The following is a 21,815-nucleotide window of genomic DNA, read 5'->3' on the forward strand; positions in this document are numbered from 1 at the left end:
AATTTCATATATTGGGACATTTATCCCCACTAGCGTTACAAATTAGTCCAGCCAAGTGTTGGATTTCAATATTCTACTTGAAATTATATTATGATGTCTTCTGGTGTTATAATGACGCACTTTCACGCATATTTTTTCCAGAATTGTTCTACTATATATTACACCTGCTAAGATATTTTTTATAAACTGATGACAGAATATATATCTTCTACATAATTTAAGTTTTTTTACTTAGATTACTGTATTCATAATAGAATGGTACATTTTAAAATTATTATATACAAATGTACAAAACGTGAGTTGAACATTTTCAATTAACAATGTATTTCTTTTGAAATTTAATGGATGCCAATGACAAGCATATTCTATGAACGGCCTTACCATAATGGTAAACATGAAAATGAAAAGTTCCAAATTACTGCTTGCTTTCCATTTCGTATCAGGTTTCTCATAATAGATCTTGCATTTTTGACAATCATATATAGATGATGATTATAAATTGCAGGTTCGTGCATCACAATTACATATAGCAATTAACCTGAAAAGAATGAATAGCAACTTAAAGAAAATACGAATATCGTCCGTCATCTTGTTGTTTTCTTCATAAAAAACCTTAATAGGTGGCGTTGGAAGTTATTCTTCAAATAAAGCTCTGTCACTTTTTTCATATAGTGTATTACAATCTCTCAACTACTGCCCTTCAAGTACCTTAACATTTATTTAAGTAATTACGTTCCGGAAATAATAATGTGTGGGTTGATTTTTTTTTCAACAGAAGTTCGACCGGATTGCAACCTAATGTAATCGGAATTCGCAAGATTATATACTGAATCAAGCCAATTTCTAAAATTAGATTTCGAACTGTTCACATTATGTCCCAACCTGATCGAACGAACAACACTGGTCCCGAACTAATCTGGGGTGTGCGACTGTGGTTCACCAACCACCGAATTGAATCATATGATTTTGTTTTGACAGAATTCGCCAGAAGTGTAGTGTCGCGTACTCTTCATAGATAGTTGTAGTAAGTTATTTGGGGGTCACAATAGTGGAGAATAAATAGCTTATTGGTTTCGTTTCCAAACTTTAACCCTTGGAGACACTTCAATCAAGATCTTTCACAGTCGGGAGCTAGTAATCTTTGTCTTAAAAAATTGTGTTAGTAAAAATTGGCACAAATAACAAATATTATCAAAATTTTCATTATGCACTTCAATACTTATTTTCAATGGATCAATAGTTAAGAAAGGAAGAGAAAGAAGAGGATCATAGATTAAGAAAGGAAGATAACGAATAGGATCGTAGATTAACAAAGGAAGAGAAAGAAGAGGATCAAAGATTGAGAAAGAAGAGGATGAAAGATTAAGAAAGGAAGAGAAAGAAGAGGATCAAAGATTAAGAATGGAAGACAAAGAGGAGCAAGGTTAAGAAAGGAAGAGAAAGATGAGGATCACAGATCAAGAAAGGAAGAGAAAGGAGAGCTGAAGTGTTTTCGAAGTAGTGGTATTGACTGTATTATAAACTCAAGAAAGTATGAACCCCCCTCAAGCAGATTTGGCTACACTTAAAACAAGCTCAACATGCCCATATGAGCTTTTTGCTCAAGTGTGGAACCCTGTCTAATCCAAGATTTTTGTAAAAAAGCCCTCATGGATTCCATGAGAAAGTATGACCCCCCTCAGATTGATTTGCCTACACTTATAAAAGGCACTTCTGTGAGATTGTTGTCCATAAATTTGTTAAAAATATGCCCCTCTTGATATTTTTTTAGCCATACTTAAAACTAGGCCAAGCTGCTTATAAGAGCTACCTACACATATACCCATACATATTTACTTCTGGTTTAAGTTCAATTGGATACCAGCTTCAATTTGTTTATTAAAAAAAATGCAATATGCAGAGACCCTCTAGAATTGCTCTGTGACCCTCTCATTTCTTACATCATAAACATATGATTTTTCCCCTATGAGAATAACACTACATATGGTGACATCAGGTAATGCCTCATGGAATTCACAGATAATTTTAATGTTTGTCCTGTCATTCACCACAACCTGTTTTCTTTTTGAAGTGTTGATGACAAACATGGGCCTCTGTGCTTTGAATTCATCTGGTGTGTAATACATGTCAGTATTGCCAGTAGTGACCCTTTTGAAGGATGTAAATGCCTCATATAATTTGAGGAAATCATTCTTGGACATGTTTAAATTGTAATTTTCTCTAGGGAATACCTCATTTCTGCCATTTTTAAGATATATGTTCTTGATGTTGCAGTTATCAAATCTACTTGAATTTTTTTCCTGATTATTGTGTCTCCCAGTCTGAAACAGTACCACCACAAAATCAGGCATGTCATATTGAATACTGGAGAATGAATTTGTAGCATCAAACTCATAATAAGAACCAGATGCGGGCTTCTGTACACATTGATATGTATAAAATTGCAGAGGAATCTGTGGATTTTTTATTATATCAGCTTTGTATTTAAGAGCATAACTGGCCTCATATTCAACAACAGGGATTCTTAGCTCCATAGTCTGAATAATGCATTTGCCTGCATCAGGTAGGGTATTAGGCAGAGCTTCTCCTGTAGGGTTTAATGCGCTGTACCTCATCAAAGCATTATTATCATTGGCAGCTCTTCTAAATGTAATTCTTAAACCACCCTTCCACATAATATCTTTGTAATCTGAGAAGAATCCTGGCAACAGGCGCATAGGGAACAGCACTGTGTGGCTCTTAGATATAATTTTATCACCAGCCTCAAATCCACCTATTTTGTAGTAAGAAGCCTCGGTTTTGGATAATTTTAGTGTGGCCAAAGCTGTGGAGGTAATGCCGGGATAATCCACTCTGTTTATAACAACACCATGTTTTCTGATCTCAATTTCAGAGAACAGATGCGGCACAAAATTATCCACCAATCTTATATTTGAATTTGCCGGATAATCTGTTCCATCGAGCTTTACAACATCAAATTTGATGTATAGATCTGCTCTGTGGGGGTGTATAAATCCATCCCCAACATCAAGATCAACCTCAATTTCTGTGTTGGGTTGATTTAAATTTGCAAATGTCCTCCTGTTTGGGGGGAATGATTGTAGCTCATAACTCTCAATATTTTCCATTGTATGTATTTTTATTTAAATGTTAATTTCTATGATAGCAGTTGTTGTGGCTCCAGCAAAATCAACTAATTCTTCTTTTTCATTAGTGACCATCAATTCAATGTTATCTATTCTATTATGGCACACAGGAAAATATAATGTTGGGGATGGATTGTAGATGATTGGCTCCATAAATTCAGAATTAGGTTTGAATGTTGCAATGATGCCGGTTTGTTTGTGAGTGCCTATGCCATTTGATTTGGTGATCATACCCTCAGCCACATTACAGTGAATATTCACAGTCTCTATGGCTAAGAATTTAGGTATATTCATAGCAGTGTGTTTGATGCCTGCTTCAAGTTTTGTGTTGTTCTCAAATCCTAGCAGCTCTCCTATAGTACCCAGATCCACTGTTTCTGTAGTAGATACAATCTCTACTCTGTGAGTGACAGAATTTTGACTTAACACTACACCTCTGGGTAATTGAGCATTTAGAGTGGACAGATTATACTGCCCTGGAGTGATGACAATTTTTTGATCCCCTACAGCAATTTTGTTGTTGTGGTGTGTAATATTAGGTATCAAATACATGCCATAAAATGCTCTGAGAGCTATTGTTTTGGGATACACTATGTCATCATGCAATTTGAGTTTCAATATTGAATTTTGGCTGGTGAGATGGAATACCCCCATGATGTTTCAGATACCACAAGGCTTTTTGAAAATTTTCAATTGATGGTTTATTTATTTGAGACATATATCTGAGAACTGATAAACACAAATGTCCACAATTAACATCTTTGAAGTTTTGAACACGGGCATTATTGTAATAAAGATTAGCTGATTTTAGATATTTTATTAAATTTTCAGGTGGAACACCTCCAAATGAATCAAACACAAATGCCTCATTTTTTAAATATTTAAGATAACAGATCCAGTGAGTGCCCTGATTTTTGTACTTATCCAAATTAACAATGCCACACTCTTTGTTGAGTGGTTGCTCTGGCAAAGAATCAGACATGTACACACCTCTAAAATGTTTGATGCCCAGTGGCTTGATTAAAGCTTCAATATCTTGGTTTGTAAGCGGCTCTTGTTTTTTTTAAACTTATTCATGGCTTTCTTAACACCTTTGCCTTGTTTCTCCATGGTCAGATTATGGCGCCTCTGCTCATCTAATTCTGCCCTATTTTTCTTGGCATCTATTACTGTTTTTGCTATGGCAGCTGATCCCCCAGCCAAGCTCCCAACAGCCCCGAGAGCAGCTAAGATGGCCGGGATAGTAAATATGAATCCCCCCACATGTGATTTTTTTCTAGATTGTTGGAATTTTTTTAATTGGGGGGTGCTAAGCAACAATTTCATACCATGTCCCTTTGCAATACAAGAGCTTTTTTTCTTGCGCTGCTTTTTGGTTAAAAGACTATCAATAGTTTTAAGAGATTTGAGACCTGCATAAGGTATTTGATACATAACACCCTTGGCCTTCATTGTAGGTTTATTATATACATATTTACAGCCCCCACCCCAGTTTTTGTTTGGTGCTCATAGCTATGGTGGTTCCCAATGCTGCTATTTTTTCACTTAAAGAAGCATCTTTGCTTACAAATCTACCAAATGCGGCCTCTTCTAATTTCTTGTCTGCAACATGTCTCTTGTCAAGATCAGAATGTGTGTTGTATGCTATGTCATGGTCTCTACAAGCAGCATCTAGGGGATTAACACCAGGATCACCTCTGTTTAATCTATGGTCCAATTTTGTGCCTGGACCACAATACTGATAGCCTGGAATGTGTAGTTCAAATGGCAGCTTGTTTATAATGTCATTAACCAAGCCCCGACCCTCAGAAATATTCCAAAATTTGGGGGGTAGAGTATTAATAATTTTTATGAGATATCCAATCCCCTTAGTGTCATTCACTATAAAATTAGACAATTTTGTGCTTATCATGTCCATAATTCCAACCTTTTCATTGTAAAAATTGTGGTTGCCAGCATTTTCCTCCCCAGCTATCACCAATAACCTATCTACAAGTTTCCTGACATCATCAACCCAGACAAATTCTTTAGGCAGGGTGTTGTATTGTTTGATTCCACTGCCAGTCTTGATCTGTGACCATATGGGCTTGATTAAATTATTGTATTTTGCCCCACTGCTCGACTTGACTCTTTTTTGTGTGGGATCATTGTTCTGGTATAGAGCATCTGATTTTATTAATATTTCTTTGTAATGTTCATAATCTTGATCTGTATAGCTGCCAGGCCTTTTCCTAGTCATCAGTTCCCACAACCCAGGTGTTCCGGGGTACTTAACAAAAGCACCTTTTTCTCCGAGACGAGATTCTGAATAAACAATCAGATCATCCCCCATAAATGTTACTCTGAAATTGCCAATTCTATGTATGATCCTACCATCAAGCTCTGTGTCAGCATATAAGCCAAAGACCTCATCTTTATTGTCTTTAGGTGTGGTTAAATATTTTTGAGCAAGAAGACCCAATTCAATAGGATCCTGAGTAGCTTCAATTCTTCTAGGAGCAATAGGACTAGGTGTATGAATACTGGAAAGTGGGGTGATTGGATAATCTAATATGTTTCTTGCAGCTACAGGTACAAGCTCTGTGATCAAATTTTGATTTTGCTCTGTAACAGTTTTGATATTCTTACCTAATTCACTAATAGCATCAATTATGGGCTGTTCTGTTTGTTTGTGCTGTTCATAAATTCCCCGGTTCTCTGATTTCCATCCCTTAAATCTTTTTACAAGATAATCTCTTAACTTAAGATCATCAATGATTGGCCTTTTCATGTTTATTTATTTATATTTCAATGTCTAGAAAATTGTTGATTTTATTTCTGTATTTGCCACTATTGGGTGTTCTTGTCATATCAATTGTGACAAACCCATAACTGTCCTGGTTCCAGCACCTGCTGCAAAATTTAGAAAAATCATTGTAGCTCAAGTCCCCACCTACATATTCATCATGTATGTGTTTGAGGTTGGTATGATCTTGATGAAACACACATATAAAATTGCTGTTGTCTCGGATCAGCTGCTTGGGTATTTTTGAAAAAGTCTGTGCCAGGTAGAAGCAATCAATGTTTTTGTGTCGGCCCTGTGTAAAGAAATTTCTAACCTTGTTTTGATTATCCAGTATAATGTCATCAAACACAACAACAGAATTATCGAGACATTCATGAAGTGGCTTAACATCTGGTTCAAAAGTGGCAATATCCAATCCATCATATAGCTTCATGAGCTGATGATATTTTAATTGTTCCAAGCTCTTAGAGAAAACATACAAGTGCCTGTTTTTCCAGTCTAACCAGTTGGGTGCCAATAAAAAATTATCAACCATTAGTGTAGTTTTACCACAAGCAGATGGCCCAACAATAAGACACCTAATATTATCAGGCAGCAAGTTGCCATTTCTCTTATTCTGCTGTTCAGGTTCTGGCAGCCTTTTTATAACATCCCAGGTGTTCATATTATTATTTTGTTTGCATCGATCCAGCTGTGTTCTGGGAGTCCTAGCCATTTGACAAGTAACTTGTTGCCTTTTCTGCGGATGATTTTTTCTATGAGATATGTGTCAGGCTGTTTAGTTTTGCTGAGTTCTTCTTCATAGAATCGGCCTTTGAGAATTTCTCCTCGATGATCTTTTATTATATATGTGTTAAGGGTCCCAGGTTTAATTTGAGCCACTGTAAATAATTCAGTGCTCCAGTTTCTTGTAAAGCCTCTTTTGAATAAGTGCTTGTATTTGCTGATTCTTACTTGATCACCCACCCTGTATTTGGCCTTTCTTGTTGTTGGCTGGTATTTAGGATAATAAACAGTGCTGATCAATTTTTGCTCATCAGATGAAGTTACTTCAGAGGGTTTCATGTTGATTGTGGAATGGACCGAGTTGTTATATTTATGTAGAAGTTCTGGAAGAATATTAATCCATTTATAATTACCTTGGAGGGTAAATTGTTTATACATAAGATTTTTTAGGGTTTTGTTGAATCTCTCTACAATTGAGGCCTTGAGATCACTGTAACTCGAATAATGTTTTATTGACTGGCTTTTAATAAATTGTTGAAACACTGAATTATAAAATTCTTTGCCATTATCTGTTTGCAAATAGCGCGGGGATCTTCCACTCTGATTGATGATTGTCCTGATGGCTTCTGTAACACATTTTCCAGTCTTGGATTTGAGTGGCAGAGCCCAGGCAAATTTTGAAAATGTGTCTATTACAGTAAGTAGATACTTGTAGCCCTTGTTGATTTTGTCTAAGTTTTTCAACTGCCCACTTGCCATTTCAATCAAGTCGCTCTGCCATAAATCATCTATGCCTTTTGTGACTACTGGGAGTCTCTTATAATTATGTCGGGCTTGTCTGTGTAATTCATCAACAATAATTTCTCTAGACATAATATGAAAACAAGAATATTGCAACTATGGGGTGTTCAGCAGCTGAGACTGCAGGATTTTCTAAATATAATTTGTCTCCAATATGTATTTTAAATTCCAAAGAGCCATCATCTTCAGTATAGGCTGTTTCTAATGTATTGGGGTCTGTAAAATCCTCTAACTCTACACTGGTGATTTTTACTTTGTTCTCAGCATTTGTTATTGATAAGGTAGGGTAGTGGTGTGCCTGTGGTTGAAGCCAATATTTGATCTTGATTGGTCTCAGTGTGCCCCCAACAAAAAATTGGTAATAAAATTGTGCAGGGGACAGCATATATATTTTGCCACCTGGTGTAAATGGTGAATCATATTCTTTGTTGGGGATGCTGTACAATTCAAGAATTACTGTATGTTTTGGATTCTCGATTATGCCTGTTATTTCCTTTTCTGCTGTAAGCAATCTGCTTGTTACAGATTCAAGGTGCTCATTGATGGTTCTAACAACATCATCATGGCCTGGCTTGATTTTTATGTCCACAACAAGTTTCTTGTATTGTTGCACAATCTCTTGAAGCTGGGTGGCAAAAACAGACAGAGCATTTGCTTGATTGGATTCCATGGTCCCTAGCTGTTGCTTGATATTAGCTACAATTTGTTGCAAATTTTCAACAACTGCCAATTTTGAATTTTGAGCAGTAAGATCATGGACCTGTCTTCTGATATCCTCAAACAGGGCATGCAATTCATTAATATGTTGATTGGTTGGAAGAGTGGCCACTGTCTGAGTGAGTTGTTTGATCTCTGCCTGGATATTCTTGATATCTTCTGATTTCAATATGCGATTCACTGCCCTCTTAATATTTTTAAGTTCCTGTGATGTGGGCAGATTTGATACAGTATTTTGCAAAGATTCAAGTGCCAATTTTACATTGCTTAATTCAGAAGCATCAGCCACATTTTGCATAGCATTTTGGAGCAGGGCTATATCTGCCTGAGAGGGTGTTGATTGTTGTAAAATTTCAAGCTTTGTTTGGATATCATCTATCAAGTGATGAAAATGAGATAGTTCAGATTCAGTGTTGAGGTTTTCAAGCTTTGTGATTTGGTGCTGGACACTGACAAGTGTATCTACAATCCCAGGCAATCGGGATTCTTGTACATTTGCCAAATCATTTTGCACTGCTGCTATTGTACCCTCAAGATGGGTTATGGTACTTTGAATTTTTCCAAAATCTTCATATGTTTCAAGTTGCAGCTTAATATTTGCTACACTCCGAGTTATTGCATTCAAAGCATCAGAAGATGGTAAATTGTTCATAAAATTTTCAAGTGTCTCAATTTTTTCTTTAACCTCGGCTATGGCATTGTTCAAAGGGTCCAGATTAGGTACCTGGAGTGATTGAATCTGTTCTTTTAGAGTGGAAATCACTAGATCAAAATCTTCTTGTGATTTTATGCTTTTGACAATTGTTTGGAGCTGTGCCTGGACATTATTTATCTGCTCTTCCAATTGTTGTTTCAATTGCTCAGAGTTGGTGGCCTGGGTCTTAAATTTGGCTTGAAGAGCTGCTACAGCTTCTTCTAAGCTTTGAAAATTATCTAATGTGGCCAGATCAGTATATTTCTGATCAACAATTTGAGTTCAGAATCAATTTTAAGAAGAGGGTCCATGCATTGTGATTGCAAATTTGTAATTTCTAGTTGAAGACTGGCATTGAGTGTAGTTTGTAAAGCTTGTAAATCACTTCTTAATTTCTTGACTCTGACATCAAGCATAAGAATCTCATCACTGTGATCTTCATGTCTTGTATGGCCAAATATATCATTAGGCATTTTTGTTTTAGCGGTTATTTATTATAGAGTATCTGATTCTTAATTCTATAAAAAAGGGTATAAGCTTGTCATAAGATCCAGGGACCTCAATATATAAGCAGTCACCAGCAGAAACAGTATAAACAGTGCCAGAAACCATGTTTGAGTGCTTAATTCTATAAATATTTCTCCCTATTGAAATCTTGACATCACCCTCAGGGGTTGTAATAAATTGCAATTGCCCACCTACAGGTAATTGGTAATGATTTAAATTATTGTTAAATATGTATAATGTTTTGCCTGTTTTATCATCATTATCTGTAAATATGCTGTTCAGATGAATAATTAACAAGCCACTCAGTTTAGACAGCATATCAGAAGAGGGTTGTGGTGTTGGGAGCTCCATAATAGCCTGTTTTTTGAACCCAAATAAGTTCATAGGCATGTTTATTTATTTCAAATCATGCTCTGTAATTGGGCATTGATTGCCATTTTTCAAATCACAATGCCCCCATGGTAGAGTATGTATGCCACATGATAAAATGCATCTCTTATCATCATGTGGGTCCAGGGCCACTTTTCTTACAATATTGCTAGTCAATAAGTGATCCACACTCTGAATTCTGGATTCTGATGTTTTGATTAAATTCTGGGATTTGAGGCAATTTTCATAATCTTCAAATACAAGCTCTTTTTCAACAGTTACTTTGCCAATACCCTTGGCCTTTTTGGCAACAGCGCCACTACATGTTTTAAAAGTATACATCTTGGCACTTAACCCAGCAAATTTCACAATAACATCACCAAGTGTCTCATCTTTTAACTTGCCAGGCACCTTTTTGTTGTGGTGTTTAATTATTGTATGTTCACTGGTATCAAAGTATTTAAACAATTCAGACTGTGACATATCTTGATAAACATCTTCTGTTTTAATATCAAGAATAAAACTATCCGTGTCCATGTACATCAATTTTATATTATCACCATAAAAAGGTTTCAACACATCATAATACAATGTTAACATATGTAATTTGGCCAATTCCAATATCACAGCCCCTACATAAATAGGTTTATCAAACTTAATCTTTGTTTTTTTCATGTTGAAAAGTGCCATATTTTCATCATAAATTCTTCTGTAATTGAAATTAGGCTTTGCAACCAATTTTTTGCTCAGGCTGGGGTCAGTAATTATTTTAACATCGGTATGTTTTCTGACATTTTCAATAGTTTTGCCATACACAGAATTAACCATCAATTTAAACAAGCCCTTATCAAATTGGCTCTTTGCAGATGTTCGAAGCTCTGTATTTGTATCAATGTATGGTTTCAACCATTCTAAGTGCCTGAACCTCAAAACTTTTCCAATTTTGGTCACTTGAACACCATGTTTCATCAGGAACTGGAGGTTTTTGTAATATAAGACATAACCCTGTTTCGGCTCCAGAGTCATCATGAGCTTCTTCTGTTTAGAGCCAGGTGAGCACTGAACCTCGGGAATTGGGGGCAGATCAGAAAATTTATTGTGCAAATCATCAGGAATTGTCAGATCAGCCTCTAAGAATAGGCCATAGTCACTGTCATCAAAGTCCTTAAGATCTTCAATATTGAAATTTTCAACCCACTCAAGCCCTGCATATGGCAGTTTTTGCATCATGGCATAACCATAGAGGCTGTTGGCATCTACATACGCTATATAATTTGATGGCCGTGCTGGATCATAATCAGGCATATATTTGTTATTTGCTCTGGCATATCTCTGGGAACATTGCACCATGCCTCCTCTTATACATTGCTCCATAAACAGATACGTATCTTGATCTTGGATCAGATCCAATGGCTTTTTGGTGTTGAAAAACGTTGCGGCCCATGCTAGGCCTGAGACACTGTAAAAATATATTGGATCCAGTCTATAATTTTGCATAGAAGATTTTCTGAATGCCTGCAATATATCAGCTAAGAGGGTGACATCAAGTTTTAAATATGCCATGTGATAATCACCAAATGTCTGGCATTTTAAATTGTTCCACATCAATTGGGCATGGTGATAATCATCATCAGTGATTCCAGATCCTCTGATTTTGCTGTAAAACTCTTCTTGTGGTGGCAGAGAACACTCATCAAATTTAGAAAAATCTGTAACATAGTCATATGGATATACACCCTTCCGCCTAATTAATTTCAGGTCCTGATTTGGAAACAAGGCACTTGTGATTTTGAATTGATCATCAGATAATTGAGTGGCCAGTGTAGCCAGGCTAGCAGATAAAATTCTGTAAGAATCAAGAAATCTTATGTGAATAGGAACACCATTAACTTTAATTATCTTGCTAATAGATATATATTTCTCATCATTTTCAGCTAAAATATTTAAATTCTGCTTGTCAAACCCCTCGTATCTGATCAAATGATGAAAATCATAATTGGATGCTCCATGGCAAAATATGGGGACAAATTTTGGTCTCTTGATCTGAATATTGCAGCTATTACTCAGGGCCATTAAGAATTTACCATCTGTATGAGAATGGTGATGAACCTTGATATTTGTATCTGAAAATTCAGAATCACATACCGGGCATTTTTCTGCATTGTTGAAATCCTCAATCTGTTTCTCTGTTAAAGGCAACATAGGTTTTGATTTTAATAAGATGTTAGATGCTATGTCACGGCACTCATTTTCTATTCTATGTGCAAATATTTTGATGGCATTTGGTCCCATGTATAAGTGTGGCTCACTAGCTACACCATCCCGTATAACTATATAACAAAAACTGGAAGGTTCATGTAGCTGGTATGGTGTAATTGCAGATTCTTCAGGATCTGGATTGCAGAATGCAAGAGGTTTGAGGTTTGATTCAAAATCACAGACAATATATGCTGGGTGTTCCGACAGGGCTTCAAACTTTTTGAATTTGCAATTTTCACTTGGATTGGGCATCACCATATGAACAGGTTTATGGTTGCCACAGTATTTCAGATGCTCAATTAACTTGTTTTTAGCAATTTCTGCATTTTCTTCCCGAACCCCTTTTACCATTTTTTGACCATCAAATACACTTAAACATCTTCTGCACAACTTGAATATTGTATTGGATTTGTCTAGTTGTGTTCTCACTAAAGCTTCAAGACTGTGTATCAGAGTGTAATGATATGTGCCATCCCCTTCAATTAAGAGCAGATCAATCGGAACAGCAGATTCATCATCAATTGTACTAATTCTGAGAGGTTCTATCGAGCAATTGCCAGTGGAACAAATAAATACATTAATAGATAATTGTTTGCCATTGATATGCCTGGCCTTTTTTTCAAATTTATCAATATTCTGAACAGACATTGGATATTCTAAACCCTCCATTGCCTCATCAAAATCATTTTCATGTTGTTTATAATAAGTTATTCTCTCAGGATTCCTTGAAACTGGAAACAAAGCAGCTAAAATACACCACAAAAAGCATTTCTGGTCGGTATTTTCAATATTGACCACGGCTCTTTTGTTTTTAATATTTGCAGGTAATGGCACATAAGTAGATCCTTGTAATGAGCTGAATTCAGAAATATTAACATATAACTTGTGTGATGAACCGCATAGGCTCCATCCAGACTCTTTTGCTGCAAATTCAGAGTGTTTAATATTCAATTGATCTATCAAATTGCTTATTATTGTGTCTGAATTTGCGTTTGAATATACCGGTACAGTTTCTGTTACGTGGGGCTGTGTAAATTTTGTGCCATTTGGCTTCTTATATTGTGTAAACAATTTGAGGGACAGCTTATAAGAGCCATTTTGTGCATTTAGAATTGCATGCAGATCAGAATTTACACTGTTCAAAAAATTATTAATACCACATCTTGGCTCTGATTTAAAACAGTGATCCCTTAATTGGCCGTTAAAACTGCTATGGATAGGTAGTGCATAGCGTGGCTCTTTTGCCGGTCCAGCATTAACAGGTGCTTCATGCTTCCTTTTCAGACCAGAAGTAGATGGTTGTGAGGGCAATGTTGATAACTGTGCAGAGCAAGTATCTTTATGTTTATATGTGAAGTATTGCATGTTATATTTTCTATGGCATTTGGGGCATATTTTTGTGGGGGTTCTGTATTTGTCCGGGTTACAAATCTTTTGGTGCTTGGCCCAATTAGGGCTGGATATATTCTTATTGCATTGATTACAATATTTTTGACTTGGCATTTTTGTTGTTGTTTATTATATACAATTTCTTGGGGTTCAAATCAAAACTCTATGCTGGATAAAAAATATCAGTTGGGTTCAGCACTGTGCTTTGTATGTGTGTGTATGTGTGTATGTGTGTATACACTTAATATTTTTGGCTTTGGTATTTATATACAATTTCTTGGGGTTCAAATCAAAATTCTATGCTGGATAAAAAATATCAGTTGGGTTCAGCACTGTGCTTTGTATATTTTGTGTGTGTGTGTGTGTGTGTGTGTGTATGTGTATGTGTGTGAATATTTTTTGGCTTTGGTATTTATATAAAATTTCCTGGGTTTTAAATCTAATCTCTATGCTTATCTTATGACAGGTTGTAAAGCCAATAGCCTACAAGTGGAAAAAAAGAATAAATATTCATTCACACTGACCTAGCACAAATACCTGCACAGACATGCATGTCCCAGAAGGCACTGACCTAATGCCATGTATATTGATTTTATATAACAACTTAGACAGATATAGGCCTGACTCTAAATATGAATAGATTACAACAAACAAGCTGGATGTAACAAATATCAGATTTTGTATAAAAAAATGCAAAATATCCCAGTTTCAATTCAATCCATTTATCTGAATCGAAGAAACCAACAATTCACATATCCCCATATCATTGTATGCTTGCCCTATTAGTACCTCTTTTGCTGTTGTGCTCAATTAATTTTCACTAATTGGCAATTTTCTTGAAGAGGCCTAATAGAACAAGATACGGCGGTATGAGAAATATGTGAATTAAAGATATTTTAGCAATATACGACGTCTTAAGAAAGGCATATTCGGCTCCAAAGTACTTTGTCTAATGCTTACTACCATTCCCTATTACTGGCAAAAAGAGTTAAAAATATTGACATATTGAAAAAAATTGACTTGTTCCCAAGTGTTCACCGAGTTCAGACATTTGCACATAGATGGCCCTGTTGTTGTTGCTTATCAAATATATATTTTTTTTTGGAATATCTCTAAAACAGGCAAATTTTGTTTACTGTTTTCTACAATTGGCAATACTGACATGTATTACACACCAGATGAATTCAAAGCACAGAGGCCCATGTTTGTCATCAACACTTCAAAAAGGAAACAGGTTGTGGTGAATGACAGGACAAACATTAAAATTATCTGTGAATTCCATGAGGCATTACCTGATGACACCATATGTAGTGTTATTCTCATAGGTGAAAAATCATATGTTTATGATGTAAGAAATGAGAGGGTCACAGAGCAATTCTAGAGGGTCTCTGCATATTGTATTTTTTTTAATAAACAAATTGAAGCTGGTATCCAATTGAACTTAAACCAGAAGTAAATATGTATGGGTATATGTGTAGGTAGCTCTTATAAGCAGCTTGGCCTAGTTTTAAGTGTGGCCTAAAAAAATATCAAGAGGGGCATATTTTTAACAAGTTTATGGACAACAATCTCACAGAAGTGCCTTTTATAAGTGTAGGCAAATCAATCTGAGGGGGGTCATACTTTCTCATGGAATCCATGAGGGCTTTTTTACAAAAATCTTGGATTAGACAGGGTTCCACACTTGAGCAAAAAGCTCATATGGGCATGTTGAGCTTGTTTTAAGTGTAGCCAAATCTGCTTGAGGGGGGTTCATACTTTCTTGAGTTTATAATACAGTCAATACCACTACTTTTCGAACAGTGACATTTCGTCGCTCATTTTAATACATAATGGACATGATATTTTACCAGCACACTGACGATTTTTCTGATGCCATGTGATCACTACATCGCCGGCTTATCTGCCAATCGAACTCGGTGGAAAATGGCAGAGCAAAAGTTCCTATGCCTCACTGATATATCTGTACAAATCTTAACACCTCCCAAAATTTCAACTTACAAGGACCAAATTTATGATCAATTTAGCTCTAAATGTACCCTTACACCCCTCTAAATACAGACTTACACCCCTTGAGATAGACAATTCTAGATAAACTTCTGTTCGGTGTTTTCTTCTTTCAATGCTCAGGAGAAAGAAGTCGAGATCCTTGAATCAAAATCAAAAAATCAAATATTGTGACTGTATGAATCAGGAGAAGAGACCGTTATTTATATTTCACTTACATCTGGTGGATAACAATGTTGAATATTTGGTTTTAAGTTCACTTTATGCACAGAAAGGCTAATCGGGACTGGAGCTACAGTATAAAGTGAGATCCTGTGTGCCTCCACCAAGTATCGAACCCGGGACCTCTTGATTATAAGCCGACGGCGTTACCACTGTGCCATCGTGGAGGCCCAGGATGACTTGGTACTGAAACAAAGAACTTAAGATATATATTTGTGTCGTGCAGAGACGAGACTGAAAGCTCTGTTCTCTGTCTTGTCTCAATATCTAAACTACTGGAATCAAGGGATCCCGGGTTAGGTACCCGTGGAGACGTATGGTACAGTGGTTCTGACCCTTCTTTAAACTGTAGGTGATAAGCATATAGTGTGGTTTAACTCATGTATGACGTAATGAGACTTGAAAATAAACACGTGACTAAAGCAAGCTCTGGCATTAGCCAGACGTCTGAGCTGGATGAGCAAAGAGTTTGGCGTGGCAGAACCTTGCCAACTTGGAGACAGGAAAGACACACCCGATTCAGGCTGAGTATACTGTAGCTTCGTTTACTTTCTTTTCGGCCTGCATGGCCTGGTTGTGATTTGCCTTGTATATGTTTGTTCATAGTAGTTTAATAGAAATTCCATTGGTCCAAATTTGAAATTTAAATAAAGTTATGTTGGTTACGGGGTTTAGATTTTATATTTATTTTCTTTTTGTGCGAGCCATAGGCTGTACGCACTACATAGTTTTAATTTTTCAACAATATTTTGTTACATTTAGTTTTCTTTTAAGCTGTCTCTTACTTTGTCCCCTATATACACATTCTTCCCCTCCCTCAACAGTTCTTCTTCCAGTCTTTCTTCCTTCTTACTCGTCCCACTTCTCTTTTCCTGCACTCTCACCAAAAAACGCATACATTGTACTTTACACACACTTACACTATAAAGATGACTCGTCTGGAGCATGATCGCTCATTCCGCTGCCTTCTCTAATAGCTTTCCCCCGGCGTTCTCTTACTTCTCCCAGGTATTTCCCCACTTGCTGCCCCGCTTCCTTTATCTTCATCCTGTCGTCTACCACTTCTATCACCTCCCTCCCTGTTAAGTTTTTCATCCATTTATCCCTTAGGTCACGTGTAGAAGGGCAGTTCAGTAGGATATGCTTGTCCGTCTCCTCCCAATTTAACAAACGACATATCGTTTCCCTGCTTCGTTTCTCTTTCTTAGTTTTTTCCATCCCCCTAATCTGAACCATGCCAGCGCGCCTCTTTCATTTGCAGTTAACTCGAGATAGCCATTCTTCAGACTGACAAATTTACTTTCTGACTAAAACGTTACTGACAATCGTTATGTGTTTTCCCAGTTAAACTATTAGATTGATTGATTGATTGATTTAGTTTATTTTACTTCGCGTTTTGTGCCTCTTGGCTAATTTGCGAAGATGGGGATGAGTGATGAAATTATGAAATTGATGAATGGACATTCACAAACAACCAAGCCCGACCGGGATTCGAACCCGGGACCCTTGGCGTCGTAGCGCGATGTGCTAACCACTCGGCCACAGGGTCGGTCTTAAACGATTAGAGATTATATTTACATAAAATTAAAGAATGGGGAGAATTCTTCGTTCTATTAGTGTTAATTAAGTAAAAGATGAGGTTGCTCTTTGTTAATTAAATATGCAATGGGCATGGTTGTTTATTCTTTTGGTATTCATAGTTAAACAGAGATTTGTTAATAAACTTTGAGAGTGTATAATATGTTTTAAATTGATCGCTGCGTAGATAAGCGTAATCCCCGTCTCACTCCTTAGTTTACGTGGAAATAAGAGTCGAATGAGATTACAAGGTCCAGTCTCGGTTAGCCTTTCTGTGCATAAAGTGGACTTTAAAACAATAAAAAAAACTACTGTCTTGCTCGGTCTTGTTTAAAAATATTTTTTAGAATACTTATAAAATTACAAAATTTATAGATTTTTGCTGATTAAACAATTAGTAATAAGCTAACCATTTTGGTATGTCTGTATAAGACACAGAGTAAAGTAATTTTGATAATAATTTTGATTTAGTCAAAATTTTACGCTTCAGTTTACTGAAATTGCGAACCAGACGAGTCTCTAAGTCTCTTGTCGATGTTACAAAAATCTGTCTCTTTCGGTCTTGCCAAGTCTCTAAAGGTTAGGTTTCACTCGTCGACAGAGACAAGAGACACAAATCTGTCTCTTTCGGTCTTGTCAAGTCTCTAAAGGTTAGGTTTCACTCGTCGACAGAGACAAGAGACACAAATCTGTCTCGTTCGGTCTTGCCAAGTCTCTAAAGGTTAGGTTTCACTCGTCGACAGAGACAAGAGACACAAATCTGTCTCTTTCGGTCTTGCCAAGTCTCTAAAGGTTAGGTTTCACTTGTCGACAGAGACAAGAGACAGTCATGTATCCTCTCGACACCATCCTTAATAAGGAAATGAAGATCCAGTTCACATAAAGCTTTAATATGGAACAGGGCAGTTTGATTTGCCATTCCGAAATATAAGTGTTTGATTGTGAGGATTGAGATTTCCTTTGGAACGAAAAGGCATTGGGGAAAATATTTCCCTTCAACACCACATTTCGAAATATATATCTTACTTTGCGCCCACGTCTGCTACACAAAAGAGTAAAATATCGGCTTTTTAGAATTCAAGTTCAGAACGTAAACACCATTCATCCAACAAAACTTGAGAAAAAGTAACCTCGATAGAAACCAACACAATATTCTCTTAATGCAATAAAGGAGGTTGAAAGTCAGAATCTACTTACGTTCTTAAATTTATTTTTAGAGTGTAAACATCTTTCAAGCCATTTAGAAATACAAAGCTGAAAACGTGCTTGAATATCCAATAAAATGTGGGCGTTCTCACTATCAAGACGAAATTGTGGAGGCGCCGCTATTCAAAGGTAAAACCTCATCTCCCTTTCTTCAAAGGGTCTATTTCGAAGCGTAAATTAGTGCAGAGCCTTCTCGTAAAATTGTTTCTCTTACCTTCCAAGAGCTATTATGTGAGATGCAAATCTTATTTTCGTAAAAGCGTAGAGATTGTTGCGAGATGTGTTGCCTCAATTTACCTCCTTGAGAAAGAGCGCGCATTTTTCGTGTAGGTGCGGACGTTATTAGATGACGCCATATTGTCTGAGATTTCGTCTCCGATGCTAAAGAGCATCGCATTTATATAAGGTGCAAGAACTGGTTAAGAAGGGGATCTCCATTCACTCTTACGTGATTTATTATTGGACAATTCAGAGGTGGTTTTCCCGGGGGGGGGGGACCACCCTCTGCCCCTTCTTAGTCTTCTCACGGTCTGTAGAGCTTCATCGATCTTTTTTCAAAATCATTATCATGGAAAGCTATTAAGTACCAATCCATCCAATACTCATAGTGTCAATGTCACGGTACCTTAACTATTTCTGAAACGACCGACACTCAAGCCACGTTAGCAACATTTTAAAACTAATTTTTCATCAGTAAATCAGTAAACCAGGTTAATTAACTAATCAAATAACTGAGAATGGGTCCAGATTATCTCTCCCTGCCCCATACTATGTACATTGGACATTATGACATAACAGTTCATGGACGTATCCATCAGGAGGCAAGGAGCACCTGCGCCCCCCCCCCCAATGTAAAATAGGGAATGTATAGTGATTCGCATCTGACATTAAACTGTAGGCGCAGCCTCAAAATGTGAACGCGTGTAAGGAGTGACCTTCCCATAACGATCCAAATGCCAATCTTACTTCCACGTTATACCCTGGAGTGCTTCCTGCAGCCTATACTCTGTCCAATATCAATAGAGCAAGGCCGCGCACAGCGGCATAGAAGCGTGGAAATCGAGTGGGCAAAGCGAAGCAGTACACGCTGCTGCGAAGGCTGGTAACTGCAGTAGCCCCCCCTCCCTTTCACGCAAGCCCGTTCCTCTCACGTGTTCTTTGGTGGAGCCGTCTCGCGTCACTACTTGCTCAGAGAAATGTTTTCGTTCGCCTACTTCAGAGATAGCTGGGACAGAGTGTAGTGAGACTCTGCCGTCTGGACTCACGGCGTCTGGGCTCGTGCTGTGTTCTGTTCATTTGTGTTTGATTGTCCTTTCATCAATTTTATCTTTTAACCATTCACCCTGATCTTCGCTATTATCCAAAAGTGACAGAATATGGAAGTAAAATTAAGCAAATTAATCAATCAAATCAAAATGTGAAATTAGTATTCATGCCAGCAATATCTGAATTACAATTTAACTTTTTATATAGCACTGGACAACGAATTCTCAATATCAAAGTGACATATTAGTGACACAATTACAGCATCGTGATACATAGTCTACTTTTGAAGTAGCCATACCAATGCAGAATTCAGATTGGAGGATGACTTACTCCAGCCAGAGGATCGAACAACTTGCCTTTTGCAGACCTGTTGCGGCTTTCCACAGAAGGTTTCCTGCATTGCCACACGTCAGAGGCAGGCCATGTCTCCTGAAACTATTTATTAAACCAAGGGATGCGCTGTTTTCACCGAGTCCTTCTTCCGCGCTTCTAATTTACGTCACACACACGCAGTTCCGCTCGATTTCATAACCGAGAGTCTCCGGCAAGGGAAGAACGTGCCTTTGAATATTTGCTGTTGAAGTTCTCTCATCGCCCTGGAGTTAGGCAACACACATTACGCCATTCAGGGAAGCGAGTATTTCAGGATCTAGGTGTCCCATTTTATTGGCGGTGACTGTACATACGAGTTAGCAATCAATACCAAGTACCCTATCACTATTCACAGATCTTGCTTGAGATACGAATATGTAAGCTATATCTCTTAAAAATAAAGTTTATCAGAAGAGTGAAACATAAGTTGTTTAGAATCAACAATGTGCAAATCCGCGACAATATACATGCACAACATAAATCTTGCATAGGTTACAGACAAATGCAGTTCGGTTGATCGTTTGGGGACCGACCTCTTAGGCCGAGTGATTATCTTAGCACGGTACGATGCCAGGCGTGCTGGTCTCGAATCCCGCTTTGGACATGGCCGTTTTTGTGACTGTCGCTTCATCAATTTCGTCATAGCATCACTCATTATCATCGTAGCGATTAGCCAAAAGTGACATGAAAGAGACACTAAATAACCTAATTCAATAATCAGTTGATTGTGTGTAATTTGTTTGCAAGAAAATTACCAGCACTAAGTCAAAGTAACTATTTGTCAAGTACCAATAACTGTAACTGGGTTACTTCTTAAAATAAGTAACAGCAAATAAGATATTTTTAAAGAGTGGCTTTTCGAATACTGGTAAGTTTATTAACATGCGTTCTGACGTATTTCACAGGCATTTTTTCCTATTAAAATCTTAATTATTTGTTAAGCATACAGACATTACAGTAAAGTCTCGATAATAAGATGTTCCGTATAATTCAAGACCAAAAATTAACCTTGGACGCGGGAATGTAGTACATAGAAAAGCAGCCAAAGGCGCCACCTACCGAGAATGTGTTATTCACACGATCACGTGACGTTGCTTTTCGGAAAGTATACAACGCCATGAAGCAGAAAACACTTGACGATTTCTTTCAAGTACAAGTTCAATATTATTTAGCTATTTTCACCCCACTGCACTACTTTGATACTACTCAATTGAGCAATGTGAGTACAATATTCATAACATTCATACTCTTAGTTTTTCTATTGTTTTTTTCTTTCATCTCTTCACCTCTCATTCCCGTCCATCTTGATCGTAATGTGAATCAGTTTGTAGTTTTCAATTTCATTTCGTTTAATCGAAACTTTTGCTCAACAATGATTATTTTGCTCTTAAAAATATTTAAAAAGGTTCTCAGTAAACACTGACCCTAACATTAATGGTAAATTAACGTTCCATAATTAGATAAAATGTAAAAATGAATAACCTACCTCAAGATCCAGATATGTAATATAGATGGGGTAGGGAAGGACGATACAGACAGCTAGCACCCATACGCTAAGAACACAAATGAAGGCAGGTACCCGAGGCTTCAGTGGATCCAGTATCAACCGGTATCTGTCCACCGCGATCAGAAGAAACGTCAGCATTGTTACATGCAGGGGGATGTCCTGGAATATGAAAAGAACGAGAACAATGATGCATACATTATAGCTAAATAATAGCCATTGAATAACAAATACTGAGACTAGTAAGTTAACAGATCAGATGTATTT

General features: G+C 37.0%; 1 protein-coding gene across 1 annotated transcript in view; it reads right to left on the reverse strand.

Moving 5' to 3' along the window:
• LOC145984240 (prolactin-releasing peptide receptor-like) overlaps positions 1-21,815 on the reverse strand; it is a 482,759-nt gene that overhangs the window by 295,340 nt on the left and 165,604 nt on the right. Inside the window, exon 2 of the mRNA XM_083117825.1 lies at positions 21,531-21,710. Coding sequence (XP_082973951.1) covers positions 21,531-21,710 — 180 coding nt within the window. The remainder of the gene's footprint in view (positions 1-21,530; positions 21,711-21,815) is intronic.

This window comes from Lepisma saccharinum, chromosome 1 (assembly GCF_977018435.1).
Source record: "Lepisma saccharinum chromosome 1, izLepSacc3.1, whole genome shotgun sequence".
Lineage (NCBI taxonomy): Eukaryota > Metazoa > Arthropoda > Insecta > Zygentoma > Lepismatidae > Lepisma > Lepisma saccharinum.